Raw genomic sequence first — 27,798 nt, 5'->3', positions numbered from 1 at the left:
AATTCTACCTTAGCTTAGCCTAAGTATGGAACCTCTCTTTTATACCAACATCATCTAAATTTGTGTATTGCTTACTGTTTCCTCCTCTGGAAAGCGTTGCTGAGTTTGAGTTACTTCTCCGCTTTTAAACTTTTCTGTGAACGTATATTTTAAAAAGGTTTTTTACATTTATTGTTCAACTAAAAACCTGCAGCTTGAGCAGTAATGCACGTAGAGAGTGTATCTTCCATTCCCTGGTTTGCTGAGAACCCTGTAAGTATTTTGAAATGGCCTATGAAGTCAAGAATGAGCTGCCTAGTATCTGTATTTGCTAAATTTCTTGACTATATATATATATATATATATATATATATATATATATATATATATATAAGTGAGCCTGAAACGTCTAGTTATGTCAGCAAAAGCACATTCTGGTCATCCTTGTTATAAGTGATACAAACCACAACAACAAAATTATCAGAAAATGCAAAGGATAAATGCCTGCTTTTATTTAAAATACATGGTTTTTACTGAATATTACTATGAAGAAATAAAGATTTTCACAGATTTGAAAGCTAGAAATTATCTATCATTCTACAAAAAAGACACTTCAGAAAGTTACTGAGTAAAAAAAGTACAGGAATCTGATTTATAGCAGAAAGACTTAGGAAAAAAAATCAGTGGAATCAAGAAAACTAATTTTAAAATTTTAAAACTTATAAAAATGTAAAAGACAGAAGGGCTCATAATTTACAAGTGAGGACAATTATATCTGCAGTAATTTTCACCTTAGAATTCCTATTTATTGCTGTCCTCAGTTCATGACTTACCTTTTGTAAGCTGTTTTAGCCAAACTCAAGTTACTGTTCACATTATACAATAATGGATGGAAAAATAAGGTTACGTGACATCATATGAGATGGATAATCCTAGTGACTCCTTCCCTTTAAGGCTATAGAAATGTAAGAATTCTATTTGCAATTCTTAGCAATCTTAATACCTGGCATATAATGACAACATGCAGAGACTTTAGTATGCTTCATTGGCTGTGACAATATGATAAAGAACACAGTAACATTTCTGAAGTAAAAAATTTAGTCCCAAATCATTACTATTTTTTAAATTGTGGTATTTCCTAACACAAAGTCTCTTTGCATACTTTGGTCACTGACACGTTTGTTATCAACGTATTATCCCATTTGATTTTTCTTTAGCACTTCTTCAATGTGTTTAAACACGCTAGCATCTTCAATGGTTGGTGTTATCTGAAAAAAAAGAATATACAGAAGCATGTGGTAGTAGATTGCGGTCCTTCAACAGTAAAACAGAATTTCATACAGAGAATCTTCTAAATCTAGACTTCAAAAGCAACCAAGAATAAAAAGTATCCGGAAAGGACTGGAACATGAAAATCTTTTGGGTAAGCTACAGTAGAAATAAAATATAATGTACTACCTGAAGTCATGGACCAGTTGCAGAATGGTCTAGAGAATCGAAACCATGATGGTGTGTCTTTGGATGTGCACGTGTGCCTACTTCATTAAAACATACATCTCCAATTTACCTTATATGGCTTTCCACTGACAAGTGCAGAAAGAGCTGAACGTGGTATCTTGCCAGAACGTGTTTTTGGTAGCTGTTTCACAAACACCCCCTTATGGAAAGCTGCTACTGGACCAATGTTAGTTCTAACTCGCTCAACAATCTCTTCCAAAATCTTCTCCTCTTCTGTCTTTATACCTAGTGAAGAAGTTCATATCCTTTAACCTTTCTGGGACTTTTGCAAGTCTTAGTAACATCAGTAGCAGCAGGCTCTCACCTTCTCTCAGCACACACAGCACAAATGGAACATGTCCTTTTAAAGGATCCTCCTGGCCCACAACAGCACAGTCTGCCACAGCGTGATGGAAGAGAACACACTGAGGGACAGAAAACCAAACTAAACTGAATCAATAATAACTGAATATTTCAGTGAAAAAATTCCACAGGCATGGACATAAAAAATGGACTTAATTCTTAAACATTCTGACAGCAAAAAGTATTTAGTCAGTACACCTCAGGATTCCAATTACACATGTTGCAGATGCACATGTGTGCATACTTTCATACACACTTATGTGTAGTTTTGAAACAAACATAAGAAATAAAAACTGTGGCAGCACAAGACAAATACAGAACAAGGCAAAGATGACTTCCTTACAGCTTTGGGAGAGTATCACATCTTTGTTTTTGTTAGCAAGACCTTTGCTGGAACAAATAAAATTAGTCTAACATGAATAACATGGAGTTAAGTGCGTGGAGTAAGGACCAAAACCACAGAAGCACTCCTACTACAGGGCTGTAAAGTCACATTGGTTCATTCTCTCTGGCTCCTTCTATCTTTTTCATTCTTTGCTGCACAAAGGCATAGTTTCAACCAAAGCCAAACACAGACCCAACCTCAGCTAGTTCAGCTCACCCTCTTGGAAACATTAGGTCTCAGCCTCCTTAGACAAAACAGGGAATTAAAACAGAGTCCCCTCCTTCCTACTACACGTTTACACAATTATACAAGTGATGGACAGTAGCACTAATATCTCAAACTCTCTTTTAGGAAGAAGTGAGAGACTCTTTTCTTCCCAATTAGCCAGCTGAGGTTCTCACTTCCTGGAAAAAAGTCACCAAGATGTCTCAGTATGTACTGAGAAGTGTGTCACTAAGTCTGGGACAAAGTTGGACTTAAGATACTGGCACTTGTGAATCCTCTTCCAAAGCAACTGGTTCTTTTCACGCAGATATCAGTGTCCTTTGGGGTATCTTGCTGTCATGTCAACAGTGCTTTCAACATATCCTCTGTACTCAGCCACAAAGAGGACCTAACGTGACCCTACTCAAAGGCCACCCAGAGGTCACATAACATGACTGTGCATATTTATTTATTTGTGCATACAAGGACTATATGTTTGCCAACAACAGATCTTCACATACTGTGTTGTTCAAAATCAAAGGCATTGGGATGACTGAAAGAAAGACTAACTAAAAGAAGTTTTAAGAATAAAGGCTTTTTTTTCCTCTAAGTAGGAACACCACATTTGCATTGGGTACTCATAGAATGGTGTGAGCATGAGGAAGAAGACAGGAGAGGTACAGAGAAGACAGGAGAAAAAAACCTGAAGGAAGAAAAAGCTGAATCACTGCTGTTCCAATTAACAAAAGGGAGGCTCTTGTGTCACCTGGTTGTGAAACGGATAGTGGAAGGAACAATTCAAAGGGTCTCCCATAACCCATCCTAAATGCAGATTTCACCATCCTTAAGATTTGTAGTCAAACCACAAAGGAGAAACTGGCTTTCTGTGCCATGGTCACTACAACACAAACCAAGTAGTTTTTAGCAAAATAAATCTGCACAAAGTGTTTCCTGCATACTTTGTTTGACAGAAGCTATACTCACTTCACAAACTATGATCCCAGAAATGTCCCATGCTACAAAAGAGCAAATGGGAAATACTTAGCTTAATATTAGAAGCATGCTGTATCAAAGTACAAAAGTATGACCATTTACACACACCTTTTGAAACTGTAGATTTTTCACAGGAATTAAATGGGATGTGCACAAGCTGTATCTAGAACAGCAAGTGCAACAGCCTGGAGTTAGGTCTGGCTGGGCTCATCCCAGAACTAGAAGGGCAGAAAAGCCTGCTGCAAAAATGCTGAAGCTAAATATACACAAGTGCATTTGAATTCAGATGCAGTCATCTTTGTCCAGAAGTCACAGAATGATAGGGGTTGGAAGGGACCTCTGGAGATCATCTAGACCAACCCCCCTGCCAGAGCAGGTTCATCTAGAGCAGATTGCATCGGAATGTCATTGTATCCAAACTGACAAATCATACAGGAATTAATCTTACGCAGCTCCAAATCTCCATGGTATTCCAATGCATCACATGCACCTATGAGCTTCAGTCACTTCTAGTCCAGAGCCTCAATAATGCACTCCATCTCTTGCTATAAATACCCATTGTTTCCTGCTCTGACTTCTCAACCCTGACCACAGCAACTTGCCTGCTGTAGGAAGAAAAAAAAGGAAAAAGAAGAAAATGCAATGAATTATGGAAAAGTAGACTAGTAATGTCTACAACCAGAGGAACTGTGCTTTACACAAAAACATAGGAAAGAAAGTCTGCAGTAATCTGACATTACCATCAATACCATAATTACCCACCAGGTATCAACAGGACCCCTATGGTGGAGATTTAAGTGTTGCCTGCTTGTTTTGTAGTAGCTTGTTTGTGTCATTCCAGTCTGTCAATTGTTCATAGAATTCTTATGTTAAGCTGGAATATTCCAGTCACTGCAATATTTTCCTTCACTAGTCTATCCCAAATCTTATCAACATACCTTGGACTTTGGGACAGCTAATTTCAAATGATTGAAAGTGTAAATACTAATTTAAAAATTATCAAACGTTGTAAGACAGTGCTAGACATTTAAAAATTGTTTAAATGTAAGAAAAATCTCAAGACAGCAAAATGGCATTCCTGGAATGATCACTGGGCACAAGGATGGACGTCTAATACGGCAGCAGACAGAAAAGCCACCGTCAGGAGGGGATTTCTCACCCAAAAATTCTGCAGTTTCAAGTCTGTTACCTCAGATAGGCGAGATATGATTTGGGCTTTTTCAGAAAGAGTCAAGGCAAGCAGGGACACCACAGATGTACAAACAAAAGAGATGGATGGAACAACATAAGCTGAGGTTAGCATAATGGCTAACATTCACTGATTGGCAACATAAACAGCAACACCTACCGCATTGCAGTAAAGGTGGAGCCCCAATGATACTAACAGATACCTTAGACAAAGAAACTAATTGTTTGGAAAATAATGAAGCTGAAATTCTTAGTCAAAGCACTAAGGGAAAACTTGTTAAGCTTGTAATGCAGCTATAATGTAAATGCAGATAACACACTTGCTCAACAAGGTGACTGCCACCTAATTAGATGGCAATTCAATGAACGTCTAATTCTGTATTTACTGATCTTACTGAAGAGCTAATTGTGGTCTTGTTAATGCTTTCCTGTTTAACTAGCTATTTGCTGTGCATGCATTAACAACAGTCCTGGGTTTTAGCTTTGTTCAAAAGGTGAATAGAAAAGCTTCTAGAATTTCTTAGTGATGAAACATTTTTTGTTTCTAGGGGAAAGACCTAACTAGCAGGGAGAAAACCAGAGACACTGAGCTCGGGAAGATGGATACAAAGGTAATACAGCTGAGGAGGTGATTCAGTTCATCATTTGTTATACTAGCTTCAGATTCAGCCTGAAGTGAAGAAACAATGCCCAGCTCAGTCCTTGAGCAGTAGAGCAGTAAGGGGTGGGGATGAGATTCCCTGCTGCACTTTAGTAGAGCAACACAAAAAACTGACTTCAAAGGGAAAGAGGTTTAAGCCAACTAAAAGCCACCTTTATGGCTTCATAGACCCCAGTCAGGGCAGTGGCTGGTTCAGGTCCCTGGCTGACCGATCTTTGAAGGATTCCCTGTGTTTATCTGAACTTGTTCACTTCTGTGTAATCAGAATTTCTTCTGTTCTCTTTTAAGTTTTCTAGCCTTTAAAAATAATAGTCACTAGACTAATAGACATTATAAAAGCAAAAAAAGACTAACAGATTAATTTGTGATTCAGTGAACAGTTAAAATCGGAGTTCTTAAAAGTGTATTTTTCCCTTGTACATGCCCAGCACACCTTTTCCTATACTCCCTGAATAAGCAATTGATATGTCAGAGAAATTTGTAACTGGCAATCAATCACAGCGGTTCCAGAGAGGTGAGTGAACAATGATATGAAATTCAGATACTATTATGAACTGCACTATTTTCAACCTTGAGTTGCATGGGTATTACATTAACGACTTTCAATTTAACAGCAGGGTTTTTTTCATTGTTCATTTAGCACTGCTCATACAGTAAGAGACAAAACAGCTCTCAAGAAACTGTGAAGGAAACTCTTCAAATCAAAAAAAAGCACTGAATGTGAGTCTATGTGAACTAAAAACTGTATTTTAGGCATAAAAGTTTCTACTCCTAAGAAACTAAAGTAGATGGCACACTAACTACTTGGCACACTGACCCTACATAATCTTAACGTATTCCCAAACAAATATGTTATCAGAGCTTACAGGAATGCTTCTCACGCTACCACAGGACCCCTTAACTCCACCTTCAAATGTCAAATCATGCCTGTTTTATCAATCCCATGGTATAAACTGCTTATTGTTGACTAAGTTTATTATGGTCCTGGAAAGCACCTTAATAGGAAGGACCTGAAACAATTAAAGTTTTTGTCAAAAGTACCAATGCAAACGCAATCAAAAAAAAGCAGAAAGAAAATGAGAGTTTTTGTGAGATTTTCAGTCTTCAGCTTTCTTTGTTCATCTTTCACTATTCTATTTTACTGTCAGGCAATGCTCACCTCTTCAATCGCACCTGCTGAAATTCTGTGTCCGGCAACATTGATCACATCATCAGCTCGAGACAGGACATACAAATAGCCATCTTCATCCATATAACCTGCATCCATAGTATCATAATATCCCTAGACACAACACAACCAAAAATAAACTCAGAAATAGTACTAGGAACATCCATCCGTGAAACCAACAAACAAAACTGATTGTTTCATATGAAATATGTTTTTGGTGCCTGAGAGATTTAATTCTCTAATATTTTTCACCATTCTTGTGTCATAATACACCGTGCAGCTCCCTTTCCAGAAAAGGTTTTGTAGTCTCTGTTAAGACAGAACAGAAGGCAATACATAAGCCTGGATTTTTTCCCACTCTGCTTTCTTTCACCCATGACAGCTTGGAGAATGATGTTGCCTGAATCTACACAAGAAGAACGGAATTGTTACAATACAATGACAGTTGTCAAATTGCCCTGAAAGATACTCGTGTTTTCTGGATCCAAACGTACATCATCATCATCACGCAAGTGCACGCAAAAAATAATTTGCCTGATCAATTCATTCATTTACTTTTATTGAACCAAACCTTCCATTTTGGAAATTCACATAGGACCAATCTATCTATTTCTATAAGGAAAGGATGAAGCCAGTCTTTGGATAGTTCATCTGACAAGAAAACATAACTAATTCAGTAAGGAGCCTCCAATGTATTTACATGCACAATGGGCAAGTGTATATTTTGGACTGAAACTAAGTTAGAATGACTGCATGTCAACAGCAGTAGTATATTTGAAGCTATGCTAGTCTAAGGTTGTGAAGCTTATATCATTTTAGATCAAATGACATAAGCTTCTGAACATAAAAGTTGGTTTGGGGTTTACTTCTTCTGTTTCAGATCTTAAAAAAAACCAAACAGTGTGCCCAAAAGCTTAAAGTATATATGAAGAAAGTTTTATCTTGAAATGTTTTTAATTCTATAGCACATATATCAAAGAACTCCCATTAAAATAAGATATGATAATTTTGTATGTTATCCAATTTAAATCTACTATTATTATGTTCTGCAGGATTACCAAAAGTTTATATAACTCATTTTGTAATTCTTACTGGAAATTTTTGGAAATATAACTTCTGGAATGTTTCCTGATTTTCCCAAAGACCTGAGAAGGCTCCAGGAGGCAAAGGCAACCTTAAATTAAAAAGATCAGAGTGAAGGAGTTAGAAACACAGATATAGTGAGTACAACTCATGCTTTCCGTTCATACTTTGTATTCAGATAAATAATCATTGGCTATACAATCAGAAAGCAGTTCTATTTAATAATATGCTGATAAGAGATCAAAAAGAACATATATTTGCTGTGATCACATGCATATAGCTCTGAACTGTATCCAGACCATACCTTTTCTATAACATAAGCATCTCTGGCATTCAGTAAAACAATGTTTGGTCTAGTGAACACTATATACTGTACTATAAACATGTTATCAGCATTCAGCTTTCTACATTTCCAAGGATGAAGCACCTGTCAGAAATGTGCGCATATATGCTATGATACAGACAACTTCATTATTATAGGTATCTCTAACACACATACACACTCACACATGTATAGACATATGAATTGAATTATCAGATGCATGGATCTTCAGTTTCTGTAAAAAACTCAAATTACTTCGGTCATGAGAATCTGAATAAAAATGCTTTAATTTTTATTTAAACTGTGCATAAAATTATTGGAATTATTGGAGAAGTTCTTCAAAAGTATATTGATAAAAGTCACTTTTAGAACTTTCTAAAATAACTGGACTTATTTTTATTTTTTTAAGAAGTGAAGTTGCAAAATTTTGGATTGCTTTATTAATTGAGATTTCAATGCATACTGTACACCCATTCTTTATTTAAAGATATGGGCATGACAAAATATGGGAAATTTCACATACATTTCTGCCAGAAGAAGAGAAGCTACAGAAGTCTCAGCTAATAAAGAAGTGGTTGTTTTTTCCTTCAAAGCTCTGATAGGCAGTTCAAGGAAGCTGTGTTTAACCCTAAGAGGTATGTATTCAGAGACATCAACACAAGTTTTATGAAGCTTAACCCTAGCAACAGACAAAGAACACGCAAGCAACCATATCTATACAGACAGAATCATAAATGCCTCATACAGATTTTACTAGCATATGCCTGCATTCCTAACCAGGAAATTTTTAGCCAGGGGTATTTTATTTTCTACTCCGATAGTGCCCCTATGACACTAAAAGACAACATCTTTAGCAGTGAAACACCCCTCTGTAGCATTGCAACTACAAGCCTCGTATGATGTTCAGGTCACAGGAACAGGTGCTCCCAGCCCAGTGACATGCACATTTCTAACACTACACTTACAAAAAGAATAATTATGTGTGTGTATATATATATAATTTTTTTTAATCTAAATATTGTATAAATAGTACAAGCTACATTGAAAAAGCCGTATCATCTAGTAATGATTCAAATCCATGATTTTTTACAATCCCAGTTTCTTTCAGCTTAATTCAGCTCAATTAGCATAACAGAATATACTACCATAAATATTACTACTTTCTCTGAGTGTTCTGGCTCAACACATCCTATAAATCACATTCCCTGAAAGTATGGTTAAGGTAAGGCCAGAAATGCCAAGACACTTCCCAGGTAGTCACCCAGGCTTCAGGAGGACAGGCTGGCTTCTGCTTATCTGGAGGGAATTCACTGACCTATTTTAAGCCTTTCAAGCTTAGTAAGCATCCTTGTGATATACAAAAACGACCTATAGAGTATTTGCCTTGAAAAAAATAAATTAGAGAAACAATATATTGATCCCGGTGCTTATGTATGTATGAGTTTAAAAGAAAAATTTCTTGTTTAGATTCAGGAAAAACCATTAGAGAACAGTAGTTACTATGGTTGTTGCCTGGTTGCTAATAGCATAGCAATTCATAACAGCCTCAGTCATTGCAAATTTTACATTTTAAATTTATTTAACAGTCTGAAACATCCTTGTGATAGGAGAGAAAGAAAAATCCATATTGACAAAGTCCTTAATTTCTCCACAGCTCCATTCAGTACTTTGCAGTTAGTCATTAAATAGAAGAACCAATTTTATTGCTGAAATCAGGAAAACATTTTCCTTTCTGTAACTGTACTTGTTTAGAAATCTAAACACAGAAGTATGCAACATATCACTGAAAATATAATCCCTGCTCCCACCATTTGGGGGTTTTGGGGCTTTTTTTGTTCCTTGTTTTTTCTTCTGGTTTTGGGGTTTTTTTTAAAAAAAAAAAAGGAAATTGCAATGATAACTACATTCACAGTGCATATTTTGTGAGTCTATGGAAACCACATTGCTAAATTACTGGCTACTGTAGGTATCTCTATACTGCAAATCATAGCACAATACAGACACAATCTGAAAATGTGCCTCCATGGTTTTCTGTAAAAGATTACTTGCAGTTAGGACTTCATTCCATCTACTAAGCAAAAACTGAATGCCGTCTTCCATATATCCATCTTTCAGGCAAAATAATTCCAGAGCAGTAGGCACACACAATTCTTCCATGATAGTAAAGTTCTTAGCATCATGAGTGACTAGAATTTCTAGGTGAGGTGCAAACACAAATAATTAACAAAATTAATAAAGCTAGAATTCAGCTTGCCAGAACATAATTATGTGTATTGGAATTTTGCCAGGACATCAGGATTAAAATGCCCAGAGCCAAAAATACCTCCATCCCACTGCTCTCAGTGGGAAAGCTGCCATGAATTCCAAAGGGAGCAGAACTGGATCATAATTATGTGAAAGGAGCCAGAAGAGAGAAAGTCAGATCGTCAGAAAATAACAGCAGCCTGAAAGCCAACTTTTCCTCTCCTCAACCCCTCCATAAAAAAAGGAACATTTTTAGATCGTGGGTTTGGGTCTGTTCTCCCTAGGAAACATAACACACACTTACAAAGGTTCTATATTAAAAAACTGTTGCCTCTTTGTCCAAACATTAAGTTGATACTCAAGGCCTTTTGGGGTTATTTTTATTAAGAGGATATATTGACCAAAAAATGCCAGCTGTGCATAAGTAAGCATGATTGCCCCAGACATGATCCTGCTTTCCTTTCACAAGCAACAGGAGCACAGAAGACCAAGATAGAAGGAGGTAGGTTCCTTCCCTATCATTTCCACAATACACAAAGATGTTGCTTTTCTTGGTTTCGCTTTGGGAGGTATTTACTGTACTTCTCTAACTATCTGTTAACTTCTCTCTCTCATCCTGCATACCAAGCCACAAACCAGCCAGTGTTGAGCCTCTGTATCTGCTATCAGTTTAAAGATAAACCCTCCCTAACACTATTCTTGCTTGGATTTTTCATATGGTCATAACTCTGGCAGCATCTTCTATCTCATCATTGCTTCTTCCTTCTGGAAAGAACAGTCACGAGCTTCAACAAATAAAAATTCAAGACAAACTTGCCAGCTTTTTCTAAAATATGAATGTGCTACCAGCTATATTCGATCACGCTAACTACAGTCAACTCATCCCATTTAACTAGCAACGAATAGGCACAGTTCCAAACCCAAGTTGAGGTTCAAGTCAAAAACCTACACTGAACTCAATCAAAGCACCTGAACTTGAGAAAAGTTTAACTTTGGATTTCAAACTTCAAAAAAGATGTATAGGTCTGAATTTTGATCTCACTCATGCCAATTTTTCACCAGTACAGCAACAGCAGTACAAATTCTGCTATTCTCCATTTACTCCAGTGAAATTAAGGTGACAACTGCAGAACTACAGGAATACAGATCCAGCCCATTTCTCATGTCAAGGTTGAATACATTTAGAACAACATCAGGAAAACTAGGTAAACTTTGGAAATTAATGATGTAAATTATACGGGTTCATTTTACAAATATCCACCCTGGTTACATTTTACAAAGATAAGAAGGTAATTTCATTATAAAGGGAGAAACTATGACAGATTAGGTGAGCTTGGCAGCATCACAGAAAAACTCTGATATGTTTTCACAGTAACAGTTTTCAGCTAGAGAATTTAAACAACAATCGTTATCTGTTTTTTAAGCATTGTTTTACAGTTCATTTATTTTTCATACAACGGTGGCTGACCTTATACAGAACAGCCCACCTGTAGCTTAGCCCAAGAAAATCTGACTCTGTGTGTTACATCCTTTCAGGATGCCACTCATCAAAATGATGCAAGATTCCTTGTTGATGGAACAAAGCAATTACAGACACAGAGCTCAAAAGATAATTTACAGAGAAAAGCAGATTTCTGAAAGTACAAATGAAAGTCGAAAGCTATTAGAGATGCTACCTTGCTGAGTTTCAGAAAAGACATCCTTTTATTTTACGGTAGACAATGGTACTCACAGGCTGTTCATTACAGCCAGTCAAAGCAAGTATAAGCCATTGTTAAATGAGTTTGGGCTTGTGAATGGAGCTAAATCATCTTGACTGGCAGCTATACTATTACTCAGCATTTATGCAGTGTTGTGCAGAAACATCAGTCTTAAAATTTTTGATTGCAAGTATGAAAGCCATCTGGAATCTAGAAGCTTTTTCAGATACAAGGAACAACAGTACTGGAAAATGGGTGGAGAAGGGGCAAAAGAGAGAGCATCTCAAACATTCACCACTCTGCATGAAATATTCCTTTAATTAGCTGAAAGAGGTCACAAAAGTAGCTGGTTTCAGTGGGGATTTTGCAGAAAAATACCCTATAGTTTAGTGGGGAAGAGAGAAAGCATCAAAAACTAGTGAAAGTACTTGAGAAAGGTTAAAAGTAAAGAAAGCTCAAATGCTACTCACATGTACTCAGCCAGGAATCTGTTAGAAAACCCATCTTTGGCCAAACTGCTCCCACATTGAAAGTCCTACTCATTGTTTCACTTCTAAAGGGAAAAGACAAAGCTGATAAAAAAAAAAAATGTGGGAGGCTGGCAGGGTGAGAAATCTTTTGCACGGATTCATCATGATCATCTAATCTGACCTCCCATATAACAGAGCGTAAAGGATGTCGTCTACTAAATCCTGTCTCAAGCCTGTAACTTTTGGTTAAATGACAGTGTTATCTCTAAGATAGATATCCAGGTTTGACCTAGAGGTGTCAAGGAAAAGCTAGCAAATTTTCACTGTTCCTAGGTGTATGACCTTTGCTTACAAGAATGACCTTTACTTACAAGAATGTATTGCAAGTGGTCTATGCAGGATGACACACTTTCTTTACACGGTACTACAAGCAACACTTTTCTTCTTCCAACAATCTTCCTGGAGGGCAGCCTCTCAGACGGGTCTGCAACATGTCCTCTGTTGGGTTGCCTTTAATTTTGTGATACCTTATGTAATTTTTTTATTTATTTTCTATTTTAAAAATTAATAGGAAAACATTAAACAACACTTCCAAAATGGCAAAGCACATCATTAAAATGACAAAAAATAAAAACAACTCAGCCAATGGAGATATAGCTTAATCCCCTTCAGACACTCCAGAATAATCTTATATGAGAAAGAGATGTTTCTTTAAGCGTCTAAGTACTTGAATTTTGGGGATTATTACATTCATAGAAGGAAATTTCAGAATATTGAGTATTGGTTTTTATCACTGGATCAAATTTAATGATAAAAGAATATACTCTTTTAAAAGCACAGAATGGCAATAGTGTCACACACTTACAAAAAGAGAAAAATTGACAGCATTCATTACCGAGACACTACGTAATGATAAGATCTTTAGTGGCTATTTTGGCATCTCAGGTAGCTTCTATCTAACGGTCTTTCTTCTGAGCTAAGGCCATATACCCCTCTCTTGGCTTCAGATGGACTCTCCCCTTGCTTTCACTATCTAAGAACACTTAGATAGGAGATTGTGTGTGCACTTAACCACATGCCTGTGTGTCCTGATGGCTTAGCCTAAGAGGCTGAAAGTTAGGCAGGGTATAGACTTCATCCTGAAAACAGACATCTGTGTCACACAGTACAATAACTTCATGTGATACTATCTTAGTCTCCACAGTGGTCTGGTTACATTAGATCAGTAGTACAGCTGAGCAAAAAAAGGCCACAACTCGGCAACTCTGACTCCCAAGTAAGAACTATGGAGCCAGCCAGCCCGCATTTTTAGTGCTGCCTTTCTGCAGCACACTTCAGTGCCTGTAGCTCTTATGTGTCTCATCTCCAGCTCATATGGCCACTGCCTCAATCCTTGCCTAACTTCTCTCTTTATCAACTCATCAAAATTGGTACCTCTGTCCCAACGTTTTGGCTTTTGAAAAAATTTTAATTCACTGAAGCTTAATGCTAATCTTTGTATCTCCTTCCATTCATCTAGGCAAGCAATGAAGAATCTGAGTTATTACAACTCTCCTAAATTTTACCCCCACAGAAGTGGATGAACGCATTTCTTTTTGGGACTTGTATTTGCTGGCAGTTAGGAAGTGTTCAGAACGGAAGTATTTTCTATGACTGAAAACAGAAGCGGCTACAGCTAACATGTTAATCACAAAGTAGGTATCCATCTGAGGGAAACAGCATTTGCCTAAAAGCCTGACAGAGCTGGGATGGGCCATGGGGTGCAGTAGCCTATCGAGCTTTACAGAAGTAAGGAAAGGTTCTGGCAACAGTGAGATGGCAGAAGGTAAGATAAATGTAATCGATGTTCACAGTGTTATCTAAACAGAGGCTCCTTTATCTAAGAAAAGATGCTAAGAAAGGTGTACTTTCAAAAAGAATATTAAAGCTTATGGAACTCATCTGACAGGAGTCTGGTAAATGGTACAAAAATCACCTACATGATGCACAGCAGAGGTTTTTCCTTTCTTTTTTCTGTTTTCTGGAGTTTCTTCCTATATGCATTTTGTCCAAGTACCACCACAACTGAACACCATTTCATGCAAAGCACACTCAGAGATATCTTGCTGTTTTTACAGAGATCAGAAAACACATATTCTCCCTCTAGGAATGTGCATCAGTTGGGATTAGGAGATAGTATCACACCAGTAAACCAAAGCATGTCAATCTGCACTGCTGCACTATTTCACTAAACTGAAAGATAAAACAGTGAAGAGAATGATTCAATATCTTGCTCATACATTCCAACAGGAAGGCTTAATCCTCTGCCAACAGGCTGGTAATTAAGAAAATGGTAAACTTTGCTGTAGTCTAAATAAAACACCAGCAATCCACACTCATTCACTCACACAATTTTGTCTGCAATTTTTCAACAATAACAGACATAAAAAGTTCTGGCAGTTTGGTATCAACATCAGAGACAGCCATGCTTTTCAAACCTCCTTACTTCAATTATTGTTACATATATATAAACGTCAGTCAAAAGACAATCAACACATGCAGGAAGTTCCTCTTAACTGTAAGATACTAAGTTTGCTTACTTTACCACTATATTTCCTAAAGTCTTCGCCTTCACTGGTTCCTTATTTTCATCCAGAATCATCACTGTAAAAAAGTAATACAGGAAGAGAAGTTCTGCTAAGTAGTGTATTTTTATGTGGAGGACAGTGTCTTTCTTCATGGATATCAACTTATGTCACATTTCAGAATGGCAATACACCAAGCAACAAAAGGAATTAAGTAATTTGGCAGTGCCAGACTGGATAATCTCATGACCTTATTAACATTCAGCCTTAAGTACAAAAAGTCTTAAATAACACTCATGCTTTGGGAGCAGGAATAGCTCAAAGTCAAAAAGGGAAAATATAGAACTGAAAATTAAAAGACATCTTCATACTGGAAAATCTAAACTTCCAAATAGCAAAGGACCCTTCAGATACATGACAAATACAAGAAAAAGTGTGCAGGTAACATGAGTAAGAAGTAACAGCTAAGATTACTGGATGCCTACCCAGTTAATGTGAGAAATACCGTTAGCAGTAAATAAGTGTGTCTGGTGTTCAAAGGCTCTCAGGAGACCCAGAAAAATGCTCCCCAGCTGACAAGGCTTATTCTAGTCTAGCACAAAGAGGTAAAGTAACTCATGAACTACCCAAAGCTGCACAGCAGGGTAATGCTAGAGTATAGTGAAGAACCCAGACCTCCCAACAGCAGCTTTTTCCCTGGATGACACTGGCCCATCACCTTCACTGAAAGCATCATATCTTGGTACTGAGGTTTCTGAGGAAAAACACCTGAAATAGCCTCTTCCGTGCAGTCATCTGGGAAACCTACTCCAACCACCCATTCCACCTGAAGGTGTGGGCATAAGGAAGGAATGACAGATATCAACTAGGCCTGTGATAAACAGAATTAAACAAAGTGGAATGACCAAACCATGGAAAAACAGGGAGGAAAGGTTTTGACAAACTGGGCTGACATGGATTTAAAAACATGCGTTTTGAAGCCCGCCCAAGCAAAGAAAGCAATGTTCAGCTGGATCTGAATTACTACAAATAATCTTACCTTCTGTATTTAAAAGTTCCAGAGGAAATACGGAAAAGAGGATGACAGATTTCTGACTAAAACCCTGCTAAGACTCTTATGAGTAATATCATACCCTATGTGTCCAAAGAATGCCAACATCTGTAATTTACTATTTCTGGCTGAAGCCACTACTTCAAAGAAGATGGCAATTTTTAAGTAACTGAAGAGCCTGCTGAAAGCAATGGCTCAGCACATAGACACAAGCAAGTACACAAGGCCAGTTTTACAAATCAGTGACTTGGAAGGAGCAACTGGGATAGGAAATCAAAAGGATGAATGGAAACATAAAAGACACTTACGAAAAACAGCAAGAACGGCATAAATGAAACTCATTTATAACCTGTAAACACGTTTTTTTTCTGAAGTATTTTTAGATGGTATAAGAACATGTGTGAGAACATAGTATCATTAGATTTGGAGAATTTAGGCTCAGAACACACAATGAAAAAGACCCACTCACATGTAGCTTTCAAAGCTTTCTCTCCTATTTTTTCCTATTTTTATTATACTAAAGTAAAATCTAATCAGTTTATTCTAACTATTTTATCAATGTAGCAATTCCAGCATTTATTCTTCTCCTTGCAAGCAGTGTATTTCAATGTTCAAAAATTTGGGGAAGGGAGATATTATACTGCTCACTCCTTGATTCTTGATTCACTTTTAGATGCAATTTGTGTCACTGCTCTTTGATAGCACATAGCTAAATACTGCTTTTATTCTTCATATTCTAAAAAATCAGCAAAGAAATCAGGTTATTTTAGCAATACTGTGACAGGAAAGAATTTGGCTGTGTTTAAAAAAAAAAAGTAGATTTTGTAACTTTCTATTTATATTGCAGCATAAATACAACATAACTTTAGCAATGTCCAAAACCACTAACAGTCGCATGTATAATCTAAAAATACAGAATCTATCTTCTAAATGGCATAAAGATCTCTTCTAATGAATACAGTAACAGCAGCAAAACAACATCAAAACAGAGGTGGATGACAGCAAGACAGATGCCAGTACCGAGTAATTTCAAGATCCACTATTTCATGAATGGCTGCGTTACAGGACGTAATTGGCCTCAAATCAAAGACTGAAAGAGGTAAAGTTCTTTCACAAATCTTTAGTGAATTTTAGTGCTCATTTTGTGTTTCCCTTCCAAGGAGTGCTAAATACATTTCCTTTATTCTATTTAAAGAAATTCTTTACTTACACTAGGCATGATGTTCCAAAAAATTCATAGGCAATTTTTATATTCTTGCTACTCATACTTTTTTGACTTTTTTAATAGGCCTGACTATCATCTGATAGCATGTGTGATGCAATTACGTTCTTTCACTCTTCCGTATTTATTACAACTCTGGACAAACTTCACGGCTTTGTTTTACTGTTGTTTTTAAGGCATTGCTTGTCTTCATGCCGTAACTATAAATGTCAAAACCCAGAGCTGCTGAAAATATTTTCTTTAATGTTCACTTCCACTTGTAAGTATTAGAAGAAAAAACTTCTTTAATGTAATTATTTTTTGGACTTCTATTCTTGAAAACTGTGTTAAAATCAGGGTTCCCAGGTATGAAAATATTTTTGCATTCTTAATCCTGTGGCTGCACTCTCTGCATGCAAATACCTTCCAGACAATGAGTGCTCATCCTTCTAATGTTGTTCCATAGCCTACCGTTTCTCCCAGCTGGAAATAAAAATGCTCCACAAGCACTGAAAGATAATGTGTTTAACATCTCTCTCCAACATGAGCCCATACACCTGTACAAAAAGGCAGAAGACTGGCTTTGATTTTCTTTAAAAAAAGTACGAGATGAGTTCAAATAGAAGATTTATATCCTTGCCAAGCTGCTTGTTAGCTCACTACGATGTATTTGTGGAAGACACAGACCTCAGAATTTTCTTTATGCAGTTCAGAATACTTCTCATATAAAATTGTAGTGCCAAAAGAAAATCTAATCAATCTAATCAACGTGTCTCTGAGACATAATTATTTGATGTACATCTCCCAAACCAAAATCATTTAGCCTTTGAAAATTGAAAACATGGGTATAACAGAACACTCAAAGTGCAAGTTATAGCAATTATTTGTCTAGTTATCATTTCCTCTTTTGCTGATGGTTATTACTAACATTTTTCTTCCTGATTTACCGATACAAATTTTACTGCTGCTCTCGTTAAAACAGTGCAGCTGTAGATAAAGCCTTAAAGCACAGTATTTTTTTCATATCTTTGTTATATCCAGTGTAAAAGTATGTGCTAGCGCTTTCATATAATAAAGATAGGAGTGGTTGATCAATTTTCTTGAACATAATTCTGAATTTCTTATGCACAATCACATTCCACAACACGCAAAAAAGCAGAGCTTCCTGTTACAGGAAGGAGGAAAATGTGTTAATAAGACTGTAATTTGCTTTCCCTACGAGGTATAAAAATTAAAGAGCACTTACTCAGGAATATAAGCAATATGCTTTTCTAGTAGCATATTTAGCACAGTCTTACCATTGTATCCTGGCACTGGTTTTCCTGCCTGTCCAGGTGGAGGTGTTGTAGAGTTCCCCAAACCAATACAGGAAGCAGTAATTGCAGAACCAGATTCTGTTAAGAAAACACAAATATTGTCAGTTAAGGTTGTTCTTAGCATCATTAAATATTTATTGGTTTTAAGTCTTGTTTCTAGTTCAGCACATCAAAATAATAAAATAAAATAAAAAACCCAGACAAGTAAAGGAGGATTTAGAGTTCAGATTTTATGTATTATCTAATGAATGTAAGTTCATTACAGAAATTTGCATTCTTCACAAGGGAACTTTTCCCATTCCAGTCAAAAATAAAAACTTTCTGCATTACACCTGTAGCTTATTCTGCTATGGGTATGAGGTTATACCATGCCAGTAAGAAACTGCCTTCAGCAAAGCCATGATAGAAATACTGTGTAGGGCAGATGTATTTCAAGGGTTATTTCACAAGTCAATATCCTTGGGAAGAATGAATTCCAGAAAAAAACACCAATCCATTCTTGGTTGATTAGCTTATCACTGTAAAGCAATATCAAAGGATCGGTTGGAGCTACATATTCAGAGGTTTGGAAGGTGAGTGAGTGTCCAATCTTCTTCAATTCTTGACAATATTGGTCAAGAAGATCAGAGAAGAGGTAGTGCCTCAGAATTTACTGTAAATAATGCAGAAAAGTCAGGAATACCTCTTTTATAATCCTGGAGATCTCACTAGTATTTTTTGGTGAAAACTATTTCAGGTAATGAAAAGGCTCAAAAAGAAATAAGGTAGAAAAGTCAGACATAAATTTCCAGTGTTGCCAAAATAAACTGAAAAGGAACAATGTAAGGAATGGCAATCAAACTGCTGCAGGATTTTGTGATCATAATCCAGCTGTTTTCTCCTCCTCCACCTACGAACATTAAAGTCTTAGTAATCACAGCATTTTGGAGGGGTTTGGTTTTGGGTTTTTTTGGGGGGGAGGAGGGGGCGGGGGAGTCAGAAGACAAATGTCTCCTGGTTTTTGAATCTTAGGAAGATATTCATTCCTCTAACTGCCGACATAAATTGAACACTGATGAGCAGGTCTGGAATCCCCACTGATGTGCCAACATAAAATGCCTTGTTCAGAGCTTCCAAATGAGACAGCATGAATATCCCCTATAATGCCTATGCCTTCCTAATTATCCTCACAGTTAGGCAGCTAGAAATGCCTCCCTTCTCACCTTCCTCTTTTTTTTAAGAAAGCTCAATTTCACATAATGCTTTTATGCTACAACAGCTGTTATTATAGAAAAGGAAGAAAAAACAGCAAGTCATATATCAAAGAGTCTAAGTTTGAAAAAAGATCAGTTGGTCTTCTTTCTTTCCCTCTAAGAAAAAAAAAATCTATAAAAATTACTTTTAAATGCTCCTGTAACTCTGAGCCACAGAAAACAAAGTGTACATGGTTGCAAATATTAGCAGGAACACAGTATGAGACTATTACTTTAAAAATAGGGCTTTATCATTCTAGACATGTCCCAAGTCTCAGGTCACTTGGCCTGGAATTCTTAGGACATGCCACCCTCAAGTATCAGCACAACAAAGCAGGTTTGTCTTCAGCTCTATATTTATATCTGATCAGTATGGTCAAAACTCTTTTCAGTTCTCTTGCGTTAGGAAATTACATTTGTTTTTGCTGTGAATTTTCTCAGCTTCCACAGCATTCATCTGCCACTTCAGAAGCTGTTAAATGACTATTCAAGTGCTAAAAGAAGCAAGAACAAGAACAAAATTACAGAAACTTGTGGTAGTTTTATGTTAGATGTAAGTAGCTGAAAATTAGCATTAACATAGCATAGTTAAGCTAGGGCCTAACTCCATCTGTGGGACACAGAATGAGAATTATCAACCCTCAATGCTAATAAAGACAGGCTAAATGTTTGCTTAGTTGTTTCCCCATCTTTCCCTGTTCCTTCTTCTACATAATGCAAATTCCTGACATGATCCTGATCTTCCAACACGCAGAACACCCAACCTATAATTATAGGGGTGACACAATATCAATACGATCTAACGTACCCCATTCAGGATCACACTGAAAGTTGCAGGAAGAGAAACTCACAATTTATTCAACAGTTTGGAAGCTCCATTTTCTGCACAGTATCTATACTGAATAAGTTATTCACCTCAACTTTTTTCCTCTTTTCTTTGGAACAGAATGAAAACCGGTATTTTTCTTAGAGAACAGTAAATCAGACGAGACAGTGGAAGGGAGAGTATCTTTTTTGACTACATTAGGAGAAAAAGAAGTGGTAGTACAGAGTATATCTTGCTTTATATATTGCATAGGAAGAGCTAAAAATCACAGAATCACCGAATCACTAAGGTTGGAAAAGACCTGTAAGATCATCAAGTCCAACCATTACAAAAAAAGAAAAAAAAAAAAAACAACAACAAAAAAAACCAAACCACACAAAAAAAACCACCCACACCACACAACACCATGCCCATCAAGCCACGTCCCATAATCATACAGATCAGGTGAGAAATGTATTCTCCTATCACCAGAACACAATAATTAGGTTTGCTACAGAGAGGTAGGGAACACAGCATCACTGTTAACCCGATGTACCAGTAAGATGTGCATGAACGAGGAATTGACAAACGTTTCTAATCAAGAGCTCTCAATGAAAAAACCCTGAGGGGAGAGGGGGAATCTGAAATTTCTGAGAACTAGTTTGTATTTGCTTGACTTTCTGATACACTGTTAATGAAAACGATGCAAACTAGAAAGGAAACCGTCATACTAATTTGTCTGTATTTGTCCCTGCTTTTTGGGCAACAGTGAATAAGACTGAATGAAAGTCCACTTATTCTAAACAAGAATCACAAGTTCTAAAACTCTGTGAATAGGTCTTTATAATTGCTGCTCTTTCTTCTATTGTCTTCTCAATTACCAGTGGATATATCATTATCATATTAACCCAGTGCTCTAACCTCTAAGCTGTACATTCAGTTCCCATGGATCAATAAGACTTTTTATATACATGGAAAAAATATGGTTTGTTGGTGCTTGGACTAGATATTAATTCAGAGAGGGAATCCCAAAAGCATTTGCTCTTTATGTTAGATTAACAGCTCCTGAATGCTAAAGTTTCCCTTACAATGTAGAAGCACGAAAGAGTACTGTCAAAGGATAGCATGCATCTTTGTGCTGTACTTTTCCTGGGAAATCAATGCATATCCAGGATGCTGGACTGAAATATCAATTTCCCAAACCTACCAGAAAACAGCAACCCCTTTCTAGGACAGCATATTTTATCACAGAAAAAACAGTCTGACTTGGAAATGGAATTCAATTCAAAATCCTGCTGAAAAGAAATCATCACTGTTCAGAAGAGTACAGAAAAATAAGTACTGATGAGAAATTTTCCATTCCAATTATATGTAATACAAGTACTGTGTGACCCTTTTATGTATTTCCAATAAGTAAAGTTGCTTAAAAATCTTTGGTTTAAATTAAGGTTGGTTTCTTTACAATTCAAGTCAGGACCTATATGCAGAGTACAAGACAAAGGTCTGAAAGTAAAAACAGCAGCAGTTTGAGGAAGGATAACGCTTGTCAAGTGGACATTGTATTCCACCTACCCCTTACATCAGGTTTCTGGATGTACAAACAGACATCCCTTAGCTGACGCTCACTTGTTCATAGTTGCAGCGACTAGACAGATTCCCAATGCTGAAGTCTTTAGGAACTTGCATATTTTTAATGTAAGGAACAGAACAGTAGATCTGTCTTCCAGTCAGTCCCTTCCACAAATGTTTAGGCACTAACCTTCCACTCACTATGCTAGCAAGTTAGCTCACCCTCCGGCTGTGGAAGGCTTTTCAGGGACAACTATATCATAAAACCAATTTCCTTTTTGCATAACACCTTATAATGCGACAATGAAACAGCTATTTAGAAGAGCAATGTTTTACACCAGAGAAGCAATGCTTCACAAGTAGTCTGGTAACTACATTCAACATCTGCTCCAAGTTATAATGGAACAAATATATATATACAGACCTCTGAGAATAATGAAAAGCACTTCACTGAGACTTGAAAGAGAGAGTCAGTGAGAGATCATCTTAAAATCATAGCTGTTAAAGTGTCCCGAGTCCCTCCTTATGTTTTTACTTTAAGGATATGGGCTCATGTAAAGAAATCCCTCGAAATTCAAAGATGTGACCTTTGTTTTGTCCCACTCTACATGTAAGTGAAAGATATTATTTTAAAGATATTTCAATATTATTGAGCTATATTGGACAGTTAATAAATAGTCCGATACAGGCATTTTTGTTGCATTTGCACTTCTGAAAGCGATTTTTATGTCAGAGAAGGTGCTGCTAATGCAGAAGCAAAAAGTGCACTCATGAGTAGCAAGGGGAGTCTGTAAAGGTTCACCTGACTTTATTCATCAGAAAGCTTCTACCTGCCCGTGTGCCTGACTTGCAGAAGCTGTGCTCTACCAAATGATGCAGAGCAACAGCTAGTAAGTTCTGTGCTCAAAACTGCCCTGCTCATTCACAGTCAACAGTCAAGTTCAATCAAAATAAACAGTTTTGAAATAATTCAGGACTTCAAAGATAAAAAATGCCCTGTACCACTTACAACCCTGATACGTTATAATTTCTAGACCGTGTCTCATGTTCCTCAACATAACACATGGTCACACTGCTGAAATACTGTATTTTCTGGTAGGAAGTACTTAAGGAAAATACACTGCATTCTGACATTAATATTTGACTTTGGGCTTCACTAAGTGAGTAATGTAAGGCTGTCTGCTTTGAATTTCTTATGATACAATGGATAGACACTGGAAGCATGCAAAAGAGGTGGGAAGTTGTTACGTAGCAGGAAATAAAAGAGAAGAAAAAGGAGCAATTGTCATATATTAACACATTAATGAATGCAATAAATATAATACACTAAATTCTCATTGGTGCAGTGGTGTTTTGAGCCATTCTCCTGGCAAAGCTGTCATTTTTGTTGAGGGGAATTAAAGGAATTACTACAGCAGAAGACAGCACTGATAAAATGGAGAGGAGGGTCTACGGAAGGGACAAAGCTTAGGCAGCAACTGGTAACAAATCCATCCACATAGCAAGAATGCAGCTCTGAAGAGACTCCTTGCACATGCTCCCTCCACACAGTGGTCATCTTAATTATACCAGAAAAGGTAGAATGAAGAATTCAACAAAGTAACAGCAACATGCTTTCTAGTATGGCAACAACAACTGGGCATCCAGGAACAGAAAACCACGGTACCAGATGAATTACAGCACTCAAAATCTGCATCACAGCATACCAAACTGTTTCCTTATAATAAAAACAAATCTAACACAGAAAGAATATGTATTGGGAGGCTCCTGAAGATTCAGGGGACAGATCATCAAGTATTCATCCAGAGCTCATGTCCTTCATTCTTCAGCATATGACTGTGCAGAGCAAAGTCAGTTTCCCAGTCAGTTCTTCATCACTAAAACCCAAGCAAGTTTCTAAGTCTCTGACTGCACTAGCAGGAAGTGGCCTTACTCACAACTTGTGATTTAGCACCGTTAACCCTGACAAATTCTGTCTAGATAGCCATGCTGCAGGCTGGTAGCCCAAGCACCACTTTAGTCTTATGCTTACTGGAAGTTATCTTGGAAGATAATTTCAGATAATTGTTTTAGCATCTGTACAGTACAGCTCAGCCATGCCTTTAGCAAGGACTCAAAAATATCCACTGCGTAATTTTGCTATGAAGTTTTCTTCATCTCTTCCCTGGAAGAGATCTACATTTTGTGCTCAGCTACAGGTTGCTGCATGAGACATGATGAAGTATTAATGTGTAGAAAGACCAAGTACACCTGGCTAGTGCTGGGTATTTAACTACGAACAGTCTGATGCTAATTATCCATCAACATTAAAACAAGGAGATGACACGTGGCCACTATTATCCCAGGGCACTAAAGGGCACAGAGGACAACAGGTTGGATAATCCCAAGGCAATGCGATGTGTGATGCCGGGCTGTCAGCTGGCAGACTGCCACAAAAGTCCACAGTACGGCTGCACCCACATTGTCAGTATATGTTGCTATGCCATGATTTTTACCACCTTTTAAGGGTAAAGGCTAGTGAAAATTACTTTTCAGATCTATGATAATTATGTCATGAACTTCCCCATCCATTTTATTAATTTTCTCTTCATTTTGCTTAAGTCTGTCATCAAATGAAGTAAAATTTAATGACAGAGCTTATATTTACTGAAATTCTCACCTTCTAATATATTGAGCAAGGTACTGCAGCAAATTATAACGGAAAAGTGAGAGGAGCCACAAGGAGACAACAATGACTGAAGAATCTGTAGAACTGTAAATTCTTAAGGATCCCCTGATTCAGTTTTACCAACTGTCAGAAAGCAAGTATGAAATTAAACCCAATTCACACATTATACACAATTAGGTTAGATTAAAGACAATCTGTCATCCTAAACTGTGAAAGGCTTTGCTGGCTAGTAGTGAAATTTCAAAAACTCTTTCATGCATCATTTGGTATTTCATGTCATCCTTTATTTCTGAGGAGTATGACAGATGCAGCAGAAAAATTCTTGAACAGTGATGGTAATTATCATTTATTTTTCCTCTATTGGACTCCATTCTTAACTTACCCTCTTGTGAGTTAAGCACATGCAACATCAACACAATAAATATCAGGTGCATACAGAATGCCAAAATATGGTGAGTGAGTCGCACTGCAGACACCACAGAAAGTGGTTACTGTCTGAAAGACAGCACAGACAATAGCTAAAAGGGACAACAATGTGACAGCCATATTCATTTTCATTATCCATTATATGAACAAGGATGATTTGGTAATTAAAATGCACAACTGGACACTGCACAGTTGACTTGAGCTAATTTAAATGCACATCAGTGAAAATAATTAAAAAAAAAGTGTGGTTGCATTATCCTTCTACACCTTGGCTGTACAGTCCCATCTTTTTTTTCCCCCCCATTTTTACATGGAACTGGATTGAACTGATTCAGATTTAAAGAAATATTATTATTTTTTCTTTCAGCCAGGTTAGTTTTTGTCTAAATCAATGCTCTGATTCTGCTCGCCATGTGGCCACATGCATGGGAAGGTTGGCCTAAGAGCAGGGGTACAAAGGCAGTGCCAGAGATGAAGGAGGGATGCTCCGCTCCCTCTTTCACTGGTGGTTTGCGCTTACGTAAGCTTAGACCATTCGCAAATCACAACACCCAGTTACACACCATCACCAGCGAGCTATTTATCTCAGTATGTTTCATTTAAACAGGAATAGTATCACAAGTATTTCCTCCCCCACAATCAATTTGTCCATTTAGTCTAATTCATAGTTTAGGATATCACTTTACATTTTAAATGTCAAATGAAACACAGGCACACATTTAAGTGCTTTCATAAGCCAGGCCATTTTTCTGAAACAGAGCTTTAGCAACAGTAACTTTCTGAAAGCTCATCTATGTTGTTACTCTGTTGGTTTAACTTTATATCAGATCCTAACCTGCAGTGGTACCGATGAATGCCTCCCACCTCAGCCGAGGCACTATTTCCAATCTTCAAAAGGAAATACTGCATTATATTTAGTGTTGCACTAATTAAAGTATATTCATATTTAAATAAATGGGCAAGCATTTCCATATTATTATGCACATATACAGCACTGAGAATGACAGCTTCAAGCTTGCTTGCATAATCTAGAAATTATGATGTCACTATTAAACTGACCATGGAGCCATATTAATACGTGTTCAGCAACAACTGTGTACACCTAGCCAGAAGCAGAGTGTTTCCCTCATTTCTTGCAAATGTACAGAAGCACAGGAAAAAAAAAATAATAAAAAAATCACAAAAGAAGCTAAAAGTATTTGAAAATCTGAAGCCTGTTTCTCAAAATAAAATCCATTTTGTTTACAAAGTAATATATTTTCTGAAAGTGCCTGAGTTTCCATGCTTATTCTTAGAATTTAACATCAGAAGAGAAACCAGCAATTCTTTTAGTATTTTCTAAATGCTTCAAAGCACTTGAAGTCATAATGCATCTATTACCATGAATACATATTACACTTGTGAAGGCCAAATACTTCCTGTATAATAGTTCTATTGCTATATTCAATCCACTCATTTAAAAACAAAATCAAGCCCCAAAACCATTAAAATTCCCCCAAGGCTCCCTTTTACAATCCTATCCAAACACAGAATGTATTTACAAACTGTGCTGTTTGTGGTATCATACATATACATAAGGCCTCTGAAGATTTCAAAGCATGTCCAAATAAAATCTCCAAAATAAATGTACAAAATGTAACTGTAAAGAAGCTCTAATTAGCTTAGTTAAAAGGTTGGTGGGCCATGAGACATATTAACACCAAAGAATGAAATAAGTTCAGTTATTACGAACCAGCAAGCTAGTCACAAATCACCAGAAGTTTATGCATTCATTTTGTAAGTATACCAGGCTCCTTTGCCTCCAAATGGTAATTTATAATGTACATCTTATAAGTTGCCTACAGCAAAATGACAGCCAAGATAATCAGAGGAGCATAGAAAGTTTTTTGGTCGTATTTTGAAGATGTCAGATGGCATGTTTAAAGATGCATTAAGTCAGGCAATGCATTGAATTATAATATATTTTCAGACTAAAAATTAATTTCCAATTTTTATTTTCCTCCTACTGTAACATCATAACTGATGCATAATGAAATACTAAGAGATAAATGGAGATTACAAAAAGTAATTACACGTGTCAGTGCTAACCATTTACTGTTTAATCATTTTGGAGAATCTTAATATATTGTATGCATAGTAATACTGCCAAGATCGAAAAGACAGATAAAATTACTACTGTGCAATTCAATTATTTTTTTCCAAATCAGGGTCTAACATCTTAGAAATTCCTCTTTTCTCTCTTTCTACCTTCACTGGGCACCCTTAAATCCAGCAAAGGATCATTCCTTCCATGCACTAGATCCATGCAGCTTACTACCAGCTTTCCGGTTCTTAAATCATCAGGAAAATCATCTACTTTACACTAATGAGGACTTTATTCTCTGAGCAACAATAAAAGCAGTTGCCACGCGACAAGAAGGAGACAGCAACCTGTAACATCTTCACACACATACAAACTGGAGGTGCTGTCACAGCTTGTCTCCTTCAGGCAGATGAGACTGCACTATTCTTATTTAACATACCCATTCCTAAAGATGTCCCCTCTTCTTCTTTATTTGCCTATTCATCATTCATGGCTGAGCTCTGTAACTTAAGACTGCTTTACAGTTCTTTTATTTTCAATCATCTAAACCACATCAATGAAATTTTAGAAAGAAGGAAAACATTTATAATACTTCACTTATATTAACACATGTCCCCGGCTGCATG

General features: G+C 36.9%; 1 protein-coding gene across 1 annotated transcript in view; it reads right to left on the bottom strand.

The window, feature by feature from the left end:
• Positions 1–625: 625 nt before the first annotated feature.
• Positions 626–27,798, bottom strand: part of ACSS3 (acyl-CoA synthetase short chain family member 3) — a 90,426-nt gene continuing 63,253 nt past the window's right edge. The window contains exons 10-16 of the mRNA XM_059816622.1: positions 18,372–18,467; positions 14,837–14,900; positions 7,531–7,612; positions 6,430–6,552; positions 1,802–1,901; positions 1,547–1,722; positions 626–1,247 (exon numbers count right to left, since the gene is read on the bottom strand). Coding sequence (XP_059672605.1) covers positions 1,173–1,247; positions 1,547–1,722; positions 1,802–1,901; positions 6,430–6,552; positions 7,531–7,612; positions 14,837–14,900; positions 18,372–18,467 — 716 coding nt within the window. The 3' untranslated portion in view covers positions 626–1,172. The remainder of the gene's footprint in view (positions 1,248–1,546; positions 1,723–1,801; positions 1,902–6,429; positions 6,553–7,530; positions 7,613–14,836; positions 14,901–18,371; positions 18,468–27,798) is intronic.

The sequence above is a fragment of the Gavia stellata genome, chromosome 4, assembly GCF_030936135.1.
Source record: "Gavia stellata isolate bGavSte3 chromosome 4, bGavSte3.hap2, whole genome shotgun sequence".
NCBI classification, from domain to species: domain Eukaryota; kingdom Metazoa; phylum Chordata; class Aves; order Gaviiformes; family Gaviidae; genus Gavia; species Gavia stellata.
The sequence above is the reverse complement of the archived record's forward strand: the minus strand, read 5'-3'. Positions and strand labels throughout refer to the sequence as shown.